The sequence below is a fragment of the Mobula birostris genome, chromosome 13, assembly GCF_030028105.1.
Source record: "Mobula birostris isolate sMobBir1 chromosome 13, sMobBir1.hap1, whole genome shotgun sequence".
In the NCBI taxonomy this organism is placed as follows: domain Eukaryota; kingdom Metazoa; phylum Chordata; class Chondrichthyes; order Myliobatiformes; family Myliobatidae; genus Mobula; species Mobula birostris.
Genome location: NC_092382.1, coordinates 18,476,607 through 18,490,656, shown reverse-complemented (window position 1 = coordinate 18,490,656; position 14,050 = coordinate 18,476,607). Strand labels below are relative to the sequence as shown.

At 41.6% G+C, this 14,050-nt stretch overlaps 1 protein-coding gene across 1 annotated transcript; it reads right to left on the bottom strand.

Annotated features, from left to right (window-relative positions):
- Positions 1-411: 411 nt before the first annotated feature.
- Positions 412-12,032, bottom strand: LOC140208485 (uncharacterized). Its single transcript, XM_072277172.1, is given in 1 exon segment — positions 412-12,032. A coding segment is annotated over 1 exon segment (2,214 nt). The 5' UTR covers positions 11,746-12,032; the 3' UTR covers positions 412-9,531.
- Between the last annotated feature and the right edge of the window lie 2,018 nt (positions 12,033-14,050).

The window sequence follows — 14,050 nt, the reverse complement described above, 5'->3', positions numbered from 1 at the left end:
TCCGATACAATAACAAATCGACCATTAGGGTCCGAAACAACTTTATGCTGAATAAAGGAAATTGTATTGCCTACAAAAATCGAAACTCCACATGATTTTGCATTAAACGAAAAGTGGAATTGCATATCCTTCCACCGAGTAAAAAAAAACGTAAGCTATCACAGCTGCGTATGTGTGTTTCTTGTTAAAAAAAAAGGTGCTTTTAATTTTTGAATATAAGCAAACACTTTGTTCCTTTTGGTGGGGTGATTCAGCCCTTTCACATTCAAATTAAATAGGTTACTATTTCAAACCATTTTAAATACTAATCAACATGTAACTAAAAATATCTGGCCATGACTTATTAAAACTAGAAAGCAAACCATAAAGTAAGATATTCAAACAAACAATCATATATATTTTTTTTCTCTTTTTCAATCTTTATTAGTATCATAATAATAAACATACCACAGTATTGATACAAAATTATTGGGAATACAGCATTGTAATTTTCATAGTTAAATATAAGCCCAATTGACACATGACTATTAAATCTCCCTATCATACATGATACAGATGAACAATATAAAACAAAAAAATCTATATAAAAAAATCATGAAAAAGAAAAAAAAAACAAAAATATATCCCGGAAAAAAAAACTAACATAAACAATGTTAATCAACTAAACTAAAAAAAGGCATGGGCTGTTTAGTAACGTTGTAAAAAAAAAGGGAACCATTAGTGTCGTTGACTCCGTTCCTCTCACCATGTATTACAAAGAAATAAAATAAGTTTGGAAAAGGTCAAGTTACATCATATGAAAATGTTTAATAAATGGCCTCCAAGTCTTCTTCGAATTTAATAGAGGGATCATAAACAACACTTCTAATTTTTTTTTTCAAATTTAAACACAACATAGTTTGAGAAAATCAATGAAATGTGGTGGGAGGATTAATCTCTTTCCAATTCAGCAAAATGGATCTTCTAGCCATTAATGTAAGAAATGCAATCATCCGACGAGCTGAAGGGGTTAAATGACTTGATTCTATCATTGGTAACCCAAAAATGGCAGTAATAGAGTGAGGTTGTAGGTCAATATTCAAAACAGTTGAGATAATATCAAAAATATATTTCCAATATTTTTTTCAACGAAGGACATGACCAAAACATTTGAGTTAGAGAAGCTATCTCAGAGTGACATCTATCACAGATAGAATTTATATGAGAATAATAATGAGATAATTTATCCCTAGACATATGAGCCCTATCTACTACTTTAAACTGTATCAACGCATGTTTCGCACATATAGATGAATTAACTAATTGAAGATGTTTTTCCCATTTTTCAATTGGTACAATAATCTTAAGTTCCCTTTCCCAATCACTCTGATTTTTATTAGGCATATTTTCATAATTATATCATAAATAATTGCTATTACACCATTCTGAAGAGGCTTTAAATCTAATTTTGTTTTTCCAAAATATCCATTGAATATACAAACGTTTGTAAATTCGGGAAGGTAGGAAAAACAGTATTTTAAAAAAATTTCTAACTTGTAAATATCTAAAAAAGTGAGATCTAGGCAAATTATATTTATTAGTTGTTCAAAAGACATGAAACAATTATCTGAAAATAAATCACAAAATCGTACTCTACTTTTAATTTTCCAAGCCAAATATTCTTAATCTATAGTAGTGGGTTGAAAAAAGAAATTAGATACAATAGGACTTGCTAAAGTAAATTGATTCAACCCAAAAAGAATTCCAAATTGAAACCATATATGTCAAGTATATTTAACTATTGGGTTATCCATTTGTTTATACAATTTAGAAAGAGTAAAGGGAAGTGAAGACCCTAAAATAGAACCCAATGAAAACCCTTGTAAAGAATTACATTCAAGACTCACCCAACGTGGACTTGAAGTTGCGTCCAACTCTCATAACCAAAAATTTAAATATCAAATGTTAATTGCCCAATAGTAAAATCTAAAATTCAGCAAAGCTAAACCTCACCTCCTTTTTAGATTTCTGTAAACGTCCTTTGCCTAACCTAGGATTTTTGTTCTGCCATATATATGAGGAGATTTTGGAATCAACATTATCAAAAAATAATTTTGGAATGAAAATTGGCACCACTTGAAATACGTATAAAAACTTAGGCAAAATAATCATCTTGATAACATTGATCTGACCGATCAATGATAAAGACATTGGTGACCATTTAGTAAACAAAAGTTTAATCTGATCAATTAAAGGTAGAAAAATTAGCTTTAAATAAATCTTTATGCTTTTTCGTAATTTTAACCCCTAAATATATAAAAGAGTCAGTAACCAATTTAAATGGTAAACATCCATCAATAGAAACCTGCATATTTAGGGGAAATAGTTCATTCTTATTAAGCTTAAATTTGTAACCAGAGAAATTACTAAACTGAGCCAACAAGAATAAAGTAACAGGAATAGATTTTCCAGGATTAGAGATGCATAATAACAAATCATCCGCATATAATGATAACTTATGTATTTCATTTCCACGGGTAATACCAAAAATGTTAGGTGAGTCTCGGATACCAATTGCTAAAGGTTCAAGGGCAATATCAAATAATAATGAACATCCCTGCCTAGTACCCCGAGATAGACGAAAAAAGGAAGATCTTTGATTGTTACTACAAACAGAAACTACAGGGGAATGATATATCAATTTAATCCAAGATATAAATATCAGACTGAAATTACATTTCTCAAACATGGTAACTAAATATGGCCATTCAACTCTGTCGAAAGCTTTCTCAGCATCTAATGAAATAATACATTCCAGGACGTTAAATGAAGGAGTATAAACAATATTCATTAACCTCCTAATATTAAAAAAAAATGAATAATGATTTTAAATAAATCCTGCTTGGTCCACAGAGATAATTTGAGGTAGTACCTTTTCTAACCTAGTTACTAATATTTTAGAAAAAAAATTGGCGTCTACATTCAAAAGCGATATCGGTCTGTATGATGCACAATCAGTAGGATCTTTATTCTTTTTAAGAATTAAAGAAATAGAAGCTTCATAAAATGATTGTGGTAATTTACCTAATCTGATTGCTTCTTTAAATATTCTAGACGACCAAGGAGAGAGAATAGAGGAAAAACTTTAAAAATTCCACTGTAAAACCATCAGGACCAGGTATTTTGCCAGAGTTCATTGTTATTTCTTCATCTGTAATAGGAGTTTCTAATGTTGAACATTCTTGGGGTGATAATTTCGGAAAGTTCAATTTCCTTAAAATATCATGCACAGTGTTAGAGTCATGAGGAAAATCAGAATTGTATAAAGAAATATAAAATTCTTGAAAAGTTTTATCTCGTCATGATCAACTGTCAAAGTGTCATCATGTTTACGAATTTTGATAATTTGACGTTTAACCGAAGTAGTTTTCAATTGATTAGCTAATAATTTACCCAATTTATCACTATGAATATAGAACTCACTTCTAGTTTTCATTAATTGATTTTCAATTGAGGATGTTAATAATAAGTTATGTTCCATTTGAAGTTCGACTCTCTGTTTGTAGAGCTCCTTACTAGGAGCAATAGAATATTTCTTATCAATTTCTTTAATTTTATCAACCAACAAAAATGTTTCATTCTTAATACGTTTGTTTAAACCAACAGAAAAAGAAATAATCTGTCCGCAGATATAAGCTTTAAAAGCATCCCAAACTGTGCCTTTGGAAATTTCTTCCGTAATGTTAGTTGGAAAAAAAGAAATCAATCTGTTCCTTCATAAATTTAACAAAGTACAGGTCTTGAAGCAAATTGGAATTAAATCGCCATTGCCTATTAGTACAAGTGGTATCCATTAACTTGATAGAAAGTTTCACTGGAGCATGATCTGAAATGAGGATAATGTCATATTTGCAGTCGATTACAGATGGAATTAGACGAGTCAATAAAAAAGTAATCAATTCGAGAATAAGAATGATAAACATGTGAGAAGAATGAAAACTCTTTGTCCTTAGGGTGCAGGAATCTCAAACAATTATATATTCAACCCAACACAGCTCCCAGAGAGAAATAGGCCCTACGCCCTCCCCCATCCAAAGCGAGAAAGCTGACCAATAGACAGTCAGTGAGCTAAGAACTAAGTACCGGCCCCAAAAAAATCCTGTTGACAGAAAAAACTCCAGTCTTGCAAGGTCATTATGTCCCTATCAATACACAACATAAAAAGCAAAAGAACTCAGTATTCGAAAATATGAAAAGGTCACTTTAAACAAATCCAAAGAAAGCTGTATTAAAATAAAGCCTCAAAAAGGGATAAAATAAAGTAGTATCAAAAAAAAACAAAAGACAATATATGAACAGCCAAATGTAAGCTTAATGAAACCTTATTTTAAATTCATATTAACAGAAGAAAAAACTTGATCAAATAAGAAGTATAACAGTTTTAGACTTCATCCTTCAGAAAATCTTTTGCATCTTCAACTGACTTTATTCTTTTTCACAATCCGTTCTTCAAAACAATACTCAGATGAGCGGGGAACCGAAGGGATGGTTTATATCCTTCATTATAAAATTCCAACATAACTTCTTTATATTTCATGCAATCAGTCAAAATTTCAGGTGAATAGTCTTCCACAAATCTAACCATGTAACTTTGGAAATCAATCATTCCTTGTCGCCGGGTATGGCAAATTAAAAGGCCCTTAATATGAAACTCCTGAAAGGTTAGTCCGACCGATCTGGGTTTCGCCGCTGAGGACAACGGCTTCAAAGTCAGAGAGCCAAAGGCTCGATTGAGCTTCGGCTCAGAAGTGAATAAAGCTGGGAAAATCTGCTTCAGAAAGTTTGCAAAGACTTCGAACGGTCAGCGCCTTCAACTGATTCTTCAAGACCCAGGATTTGCAAGTTATTTCTCCTGTTCCTGTTTTCGAGACTGATGATCCTTTTCAGCATTTTATCACTGGATAAAGATAACTCTTTGCAGAGTTTAATTGTATCTTCAATGTCCTCTTCAAGTGTCATTAGCTTCGCAGTATTCTCCTGAATTTGGTTCTCATGCTCAAATAAAGTTTGTTGAATTGTATCCAATTTGCTGTTAAGCCATTGAAACTCCTCAGAGAATTCCTATTTCTGCGATTTAAGGAAGTCACTGATTGAATCCAAAGTGACTGGGGATTCATCTTCTGTTTCTCTTTCTTTTGCAAATGCTCTGGTTCTTTTCCCAGCCATAGTAAAGCAGTATTGAAGTATTATAATAAGGTTTCAAAAAAAAAGACTGGTAGGAGACAATTAAGTAAACAGGGTAGGAGCAATCGAAAAGCGACCAACAGGGCTCTGACTGCTTCTTATATCTAACATCTGCTTCCTTCTTCCGCTTGACGAGTTGCCTCACATGTTTCGTCAGCCTTTTCCTACCATTTTTTCCTTGCCTCAGTGGGACAAACCTATCCTGAACCCAGCACAAGTGGTTCCTAAACTTCCTCCACATTACTCCTGTGCTTGCACCTTTGAACACCTGTTTCCAATTTACTCTCGCTAGTTCCTGCCTCATCCATTCATAGTTAGCCCTTCCCCAGTTAAGCACTTTCCCATTTTGTCTGTTTTTATCCTTTTCCATAGCTATGCTGAAGCTAAGGGAGTTGTGGTCACTCTCACCAAAATGCTCCCCCACCAAGATGTCTGCCACCTGACCAGGTTCATTACCGAGAACTAGATCCAGAATGGCCTGTCCTCTCATCGGCCAGTCCACATACTGTGTCAGGAATCCTTCTTGAACACACCTGACAAATTCAGCCCCATCTATCCCCCTTGCAGTCAGGAGGTGCCAGTCAATATGAGGGAAGTTGAAATCACCCATAACTACAACCCTGTATTTCCTGCACCATTCAAAAATCTGCCTGCTTTTCTGTTCCTCGGTGTCCCGAGGGCTATTTGGGGGCCTATAGACCACTCCCGGCACAGTGATTGATCCCTTCCTATTTCTGACTTCCACCCACACCGACTCAGTGGACACTCCCTCTGCAGCGTCCTCCCTTTCTACAGGTGTGATACTATCCCCGACCAGTAATGCTACTCCCCCCTTTTCTACCTCCCATCCTAATCCTTGTAAAACACCTAAACCCCAGTACCTGCATCAGCCAATCCTGCCCTTCCTCCAGCCAAGTTTCAGTAATGGCCACAACGTCATAGTTCCACGTACTGATCCATTCTCTAAGTTCATCCCCTTTATTCCTAATACTCCTAGCGTTGGAATAGACACATTTCAACCCCTTGAACTGGCTACATGTATGTTTTGTCCCTGCCTGTCCTTCCTCAGCAACTCAGAACACACAGCATCATGCCCTTGTCCTTCTACCCTCATCTCTGCACTCACATTCTGATTCCCACCCCCCCTGACAATCTAGTTTAAACCCTCCCCAACAGCTCTAACAAACCTGCCCACCAAGGTATTGGTCCCTTTCCAGTTCAGGTGCAGCCCGTCCTTGTTGTACAGGTCAGACCTTCCCCAGAGAAGATCCCAATGCTCCAGAAATCTGAACCCCTGCCCCCAGCACCAACTCTTCAGCCACACATTCAACTGCCACGACTTCCTGTTCCCACCCTCTCTGTCTCGCGGCACAGGAAGCAATCCCGAGATTACCACCCTTGAGGTCCTGCTTTTTCACTTTTTTTCCCTAACTCCCCATATTCCTTCTTCAGGACCTCATCCCTACTCCCATCTATGTCATTGGTCCCCACGTGGACCAGGACATCTGGCTGCTCACCCTCTCTCCTGAGAATACCGAGAACTCCATCCGAGATATCGCGGACCCTGGCACCAGGGAGGCAACAGACTGGGATTCTATATCTTTCCCACAAAACCTCTTAACTGTCCCCTTAACTATCGAATCCCCTATCACTACTGCTCTCCTCTTTTCACTCCTTCCTTTCTGAGCTGAGGGTCCAGTCTCGGTGCCAGAGACGTGACCACTACAATTTGTCCCTGGTAGGTGTAGGTCGTCCCCACCAACAGTATCCAAAACAGTATACTTATTGTTGATGGGAACGGCCACAGGGGTGCTCTGCTCTTTCTGTCTATTCCCCTTCCCTCTCCTGACAGTCACCCAGCTACCTGTCTCCTGACTTTTAGGGGTGACTGTCTCCCTGAAACTCTGATCTATTACTGCCTCTGCCCCCCGAATGATCCGATTTGACAGGAGCTGCAGCTGGATGCACCTCTTGCAGGTGTAGATATCGGAGACAATTGTCCTGTCCCTGACTTCCCACATCCTACAATCGGAGCACTGGACTGCCCTATCTACTGCCTCCATTACTAACTCCTAAGTTAATTAATTAAATAAACTTTCCCGGCCTTACCTTACTGGGAGCAAGCTCATCCTCTGCCTCTGCTCGCTGAAATCTCTCGAGCCAAAGCCTCAAAGCTCCACTCCTTCACTGGCCGCTCTCCACTCCAGTCCACGTTAAACTCCAGTCCCAATAAAGGTGAATATGCAGCAGAAGAACCTCCTCCCATGCTCAGTGACCAGGGTGCAGAACTGGGTGTGGTGAGCATCAGCAATAATTGTAGAGTTCAGCACCGACAGTCACTCTCAAAATTGCATTCAGCAACGGTGATGGACAAATATCCAGCATGCAGCTTATTGAAACTTTCTCCCCAGTGCAGAAATCGTGCTTGACTAATCTTCTGGAATTTTTTGAGGATGTAAGTATGAAAATGGACGAGGGAGAGCCAGTGGATATAGTGTACCTGGAGCTTCAGAAAGCCTTTGATGAAGTCCCACATAGGAGATTAGTGGGCAAAATTAGGGCACATGGTATTGGGGGCAGAGTACTGACATGGATTGAAAATTGGCTGGCTGATAGAAAACAAAGAGTAGCGATTAACGGGTCCCTTTCGGAATGGCAGGCGGTGACCAGTGGGGTTCCACAACGTTCAGAGCTGGGACCGCAGCTGTTTACAATGTATATTAATGATTTAGATGAACGGATTAAAAGTAACATTAGCAAATTTGCCGATGACACAAAGCTGGGTGGCAGTGTGAAATGTGAGGAGGATGTTATGAGAATGCAGGGTGACTTTGACAGGCTGGGTGAGTGGGCGGATGCATGGCAGATGCAGTTTAATATGGACAAATGTGAGGTTATCCACTTTTGTGGTGAGAACAGGAAGGCAGATTATTATCTAAATGGAATCAATTTAAGAAAAAGGGAAGTACAACGAAATCCAGGTGTTCTTGTACATCAGTCACTGAAAGCAAGCATGCAAGTACAGCAGGCTGTGAAGAAAGCTAATGGCATGCTGGCCTTCATAACAAGGGGAATTGAGTATAGGAGCAAAGAAGTCCTTCTGCAGCTGTACAGGGTACTGGTGAGACCACACCTGGAGTACTGTGTGCAATTTTTGTCTCCAAATTTGAGGAAGGACATTCTTGCTATTGAAGGAGTGCAGCGCAAGTTCGCAAGGTTAATTCCCGGGATGGCGGGACTGTCATATGTCGAAAGATTGGAGCGACTGGGCTTGTATACACTGGAATTTAGAAGGCTGAGAGGGGATCTTATTGAAACATATAAGATTATTAAGGGATTGGACACACTGGAGGCAGGAAGCATGTTCCCGCTGATGGGTGAGTCCAGAACCAGAGGCCACAGTTTAAGAATAAGGGGTAAGCCATTTAGAACGGGAACGGAGTTGAGGAAACATTTTTTCACCCAGAGAGTGGTGGATATATGGAATGCACTGCACCAGAAGGCTGTGGAGGCCAAGTCTCTGGATGCTTTCAAGAAAGAGATGGATAGAGCTCTTAAAGATAGCGGAGTCAAAGATTATGGGGATAAGGCAGGAACGGGGTACTGATTGTGGATGATCAGCCATGATCACAGTGAATGGCAGTGCTGGCTCGAAGAGCCAAATGGCCTATTCCTGCACCTATTGTCTATTGTGAACCCAGTAATGTGTCACAACTGTAACATGCTGTGAGGTTTCAGTGTTAATGTAATGGCCTCTCTGTAATGTATCACTGCTGAGGTTACTGTTTCTCTGTAGCAGCAATGTTTACGTTACGACTAGAGACAACAGGGTTTTGAAGTGCAGGGCTATCCAATGGGAGAAATGTTGTTCTTTCTTGTGAGTCTGGAAGAGAGATTTTTGCGGTCTTTTGCTGGGGAGAGGTGAGAAGACATGAATGGAGAGAGTGGGCCATTTTCCTTTATTTTTTCTTTACTAACTCTATAGTCAAAGTAATAACTACAAAGCCCAATTGTTTAATCGTATATTATGTACCGTTTGTTATTTCAGGGTACTGATTTGTAATGGGGGTCACATCGTGCAGCATCCACCCAAACGAGATTTCTTAAGTTTGGCCGGGCTGGGGGCTATCACCCCCTATATTAAGCTGCTAGCTGAAGTGAGAGTTAAATATGGTTAGATGACTGAGCGAATTGCTTCACACATTCACAGCAGGTGAACGGCCTCTCCCCATTGTGAACTCAATGATGGACATTTGGTGGCGATGGCTGAGAGAATCTCTTCCCAAAGTCTGAGCAGCAGATCAGCCTCTACCCAGTGTGAACTCGCTGGTGTCTCTGCAGGTTGGATGACCGAATGAAACTCTTCCCACACACTGAGCAGGTGAACTACCTCTCCCCTGTGTGAACATGCTGGTGTCTCTGAAGATGAGACAACCAAGTGAATCCCTTCCCACACACTGAGCAGGTGAATGGCCTCTCTCCAGTGTGAACTTGCTGGTGACTCAGTAGTTGAGAGGACAAAGTGAATCCCTTCCCACACACTGAGCAGGTGAACAGCCTCTCTCCAGTGTGAACTCGCTGGTGTACCTTCAGTTGAGATGAACGAGTGAATCCCTTCCCACAGTCTGAGCAGGTGAACGGCCTCTCTCCAGTGTGAACTCGCTGATGTATGTTCAGTTGAGATGAGCAAGTGAATCCCTTCCCACAGTCTGAGCAGGTGAACGGCCTCTCTCCAGTGTGAACTCGCTGATGTACCTTCAGTTGAGATGAGCAAGTGAATCCCTTCCCACAGTCTGAGCAGGTGAACGGCCTCTCTCCAGTATGAACTCGCTGATGTACCTTCAGATTAAATGACTGAGTGAATCCCTTCCCACAGACTGAGCAGATGAACGGCCTCTCTCCAGTGTGAACTCGCTGATGTACCTTCAGTTGAGATGAACGAGTGAATCCCTTCCCACAGTCTGAGCAGGTGAACGGCCTCTCTCCAGTGTGAACTCGCTGATGTATGTTCAGTTGAGATGAGCAAGTGAATCCCTTCCCACAGTCCGAGCAGGTGAACGGCCTCTCTCCAGTGTGAACTTGCTGATGTACGTTCAGTTGAGATGAGCAAGTGAATCCCTTCCCACAGTCTGAGCAGGTGAACGGCTTCTCTCCAGTGTGAACTCGCCGATGTACCTTCAGTTGAGATGAACGAGTGAAACCCCTCCCACAGTCTGAGCAGGTGAACGGCCTCTCTCCAGTGTGAACTCGCTGATGTATGTTCAGTTGAGATGAGTAAGTGAAACCCTTCCCACAGTCTGAGCAGGTGAACGGCTTCTCTCCAGTGTGAACTCGCTGATGTACCTTCAGTTCAGATGAACGAGTGAATCCCTTCCCACAGTCTGAGCAGGTGAACGGCCTCTCCCCAGTGTGAACTCGCCGATGTACCTTCAGTTGAGATGAACGAGTGAATCCCCTCCCACAGTCTGAGCAGGTGAACGGCCACTCCCCAGTGTGAACTCGCTGATGTATGTTCAGTTGAGATGAGTAAGTGAAACCCTTCCCACAGTCTGAGCAAGTGAACGGCCTCTCTCCAGTGTGAACTCGCTGATGTACCTTCAGATTAAATGACGAAGTGAATCCCTTCCCACAGTCTGAGCAGGTGAACGGCCTCTCTCCAGTGTGAACTCGCTGGTGTACCTTCAGTTGAGATGAGCAAGTGAAACCCTTCCCACAGTCTGAGCAGGTGAACAGCTTCTCTCCAGTGTGAACTCGCTGATGTACCTTCAGTAGGGATGAGCAAGTGAATCCCTTCCCACACACTGAGCAAGTGAACGGCCTCTCTCCAGTGTGAACTCGCTGATGTACCTTCAGTTGGAATGATCGAGTGAATCCCTTCCCACAGTCTGAGCAGGTGAATCGCCTCTCTCCAGTGTGAACTCGCTGATGTACCTTCAGTGCAGATGACAGAGTGAATCCCTTCCCACAGTCTGAGCAGGTGAACGGCCACTCCCAGGTGTGAACTGACTGGTGTCTCAGTAACCGAGATGACAGAGTAAATCCCTTCCCACAGACTGAGCAGGTGAATGGCCTCTCCCCAGTGTGAACTCGCTGATGCACCTTCAGTTGGGATGAGCGAGTGAATCCCTTCCTGCAGTCTGAGCACGTGAACGCCCTCCCGCCAGTGTGAACTGACCAGTGTATCCGTAGGTTAAATGATTCAGTGAATCCCTTCCCACAGTCTGAGCACGTGAACGGCTGCTCTCCAGTGTGAACTGACTGGTGTCTCAGTAGCTTATATGATTCAGTGAATCCCTTCCCACAGTCCAAGCAGGTGAACAGCCGCTCCCCAGTGTGAACTTGCTGATGTACCTTCAGTTTAGAGAAACAAGGGAATCCCTTCCCACAGTCTGAGCACGTGAACGGCTGCTCCCCAGTGTGAACTGACCAGTGTCTCAGTAGCTTATATGATTCAGTGAATCCCTTCCCACAGTCCAAGCAGGTGAACAGCCGGTCTCCAGTGTGAACTCGCTGGTGAGCCATTAGGTCAGATGAACAAGTGAATCCTTCCCTACAAATTCAGCAGATGACTAGCAATTTGCCCAACTAACTGGTGTGTCCACAGGTGGGAAGACCGACTGAATCCCTTCTCACACACAGAACAGTTGAATGACCTTGTCCCAGTGTAAACTTGCTGATGTACCTTCAGTTGAGATGACCAAGTGAATCCCTCCCCACAGTTGGAGCAGGAAGGATGATCGAGTGAATCCCTTGCTCCACTTCTTAAATATCTGTACAGAGACAGCAAAACTGTCGTGTTGTGTTCGAGATTCCCGTAGACAAATTCCTTGTCATTTTTAACCTGTAAAAATATTTACAAAATCCATCAATGGGTGTAGGACAACATTTCAGATGAGATCCCTTGAGTTGTCAAGCTGTGAACTGACTTCACACTGTTACAGTGAAGTTCAACCCAAGGTGGAGAGAGAAATCATCTTCTAACTGGGCACAGTGCTGGTATCTGGAATGACCACCAAATTCTCTGATGCTCTTCCTGTCTCTCTAAGAATGTGGCATTTCTGCCATCTCCAATCTGTGACCTGGCTCAGTTTGACTCTCTCCATTGGCATTATTCCGTTCCCACTGAGCTGCATGGGTGCCTGGCCCCACAGTAACTGAAACCCTCTCACACAAATAGCTGGCAGTGCATTCCACGCACCCACCACTCTCTGTGTAAAGAACTTACCCCTGACATACCCTCGGTATCTATTTCAAAGCACCTTAAAACTATGCCCAATTGTGTTAGCCATTTCAGCCCTGGGAAAGAATCCTCTGGCTATCCACATGATCAATGCCCCTCATTAGCTTATACACCTAAAAAAGGCTCTAAACATAAAGAAGGAAATTATACATTGCTTTGAGGATTTGTTGGAAGTATACAAAATTATGAGGGTATAGATAGGGTAAATGCAGCAGCTTTTTCCACTGAGGTTGGGTGGGATGACAACCAGAGGTCATGGGTAAGTGGAGAAGGTGAAAATTTAACAGGAACATTTGGAAAAGCTCTTTACTGAAATGGTCGTGAGAGTGTGGAATGAGATGTCAACTCAAGTGGTGAATATGAGCTCGGTTTCACCATTTAAAAGAAGTTTGGATGGGAGCCTGGATGGCAGGCATCTGAAGGCGAAAGTCCCAGTGCAGGTATTTGCAGTAGAGACCTTAAATGTTTTTTTCGGCATTGACTAGATGGGCCAAATACCCTGTTTCCGTACTGAACCTCTCCATGTTTCTATGACAGAGAAGCTGGACAAACTCGTTTGGAAGGGAAAAGGTAGGAGTGACAATGGAGCAGCAATGGCTGGAGCTTCTGGGAGCAATTCGGGAGCTGAGTGATAGATACATCCCAAAGAAGTGGAAGCATTGGAAATGCAGGAAGACACAACTGTGGATGAAATGAGAAGCCAAAGCCAACATAAAAGCCAAAGAGAGGGCAAACAAAAGAGCAAAAATGACTGGGAAGCTTTTAGAAACCAACAGATGATGACTAAAAAAAAAAGTCAGATGGGCTCAGGCGGTGGAATTATGATAATGTAGTCATTAGTGAGTCTTGGTATCACCCAACAGTCTGAGGCATTTAGGGGAACAAAATATCCGGGGCCTCAATATCTCTTGAAAACCAAGGTACCCTGCACCAGTTACCTTTCAACTTTTATTTTGGTAGGCACATACAATCCCTACACCCTCAAAATTTCACTTCTGAAGGCCTCCCACTTACCAAGTACTCCTTTGCCAGGAAACAGCCTGTCCCAAACCACACTTGTTAGATCCTTTCTGATATCATTAAAATTGACCTTTCTCCAATTTAGAATCTCAACCCATGGTCCAGACCTCTCTTTTCCCATATTTATCCTGAATTTCATGGCATTATGGTCACTAATTTCTGTCACCAGCCCCGTATCATTTCCTAACAGATCATTGCACACTTCTGCATCGGGAATTCTACGTACTGATTAAGGGCACATTTGACAACCTACACCCCATCTTGTCCTTTTACAGTATGGGATTCACAGTCAATACATGGAAAGTTAAAATCATTTACTGAATCAACTTTTGTTCCTTGGCATGGTCTGCGATCTCTCTACAAATTTGTCCCTCTAAATCCCTCAGATGTTGGGTGCAACCAAGTCCCAATTATGGCTACAATATCATAATTCCCTGTCCTGAGCTCATCTGGCTTTCCTGCAATGCTTCTTGCATTGTGATATACACAGCACATTCATCGCACCATTCACAACACGCTGGAGGTACTCAGCAGGTCGGACAGTATCCGTGGAAATGATCAGTTAAC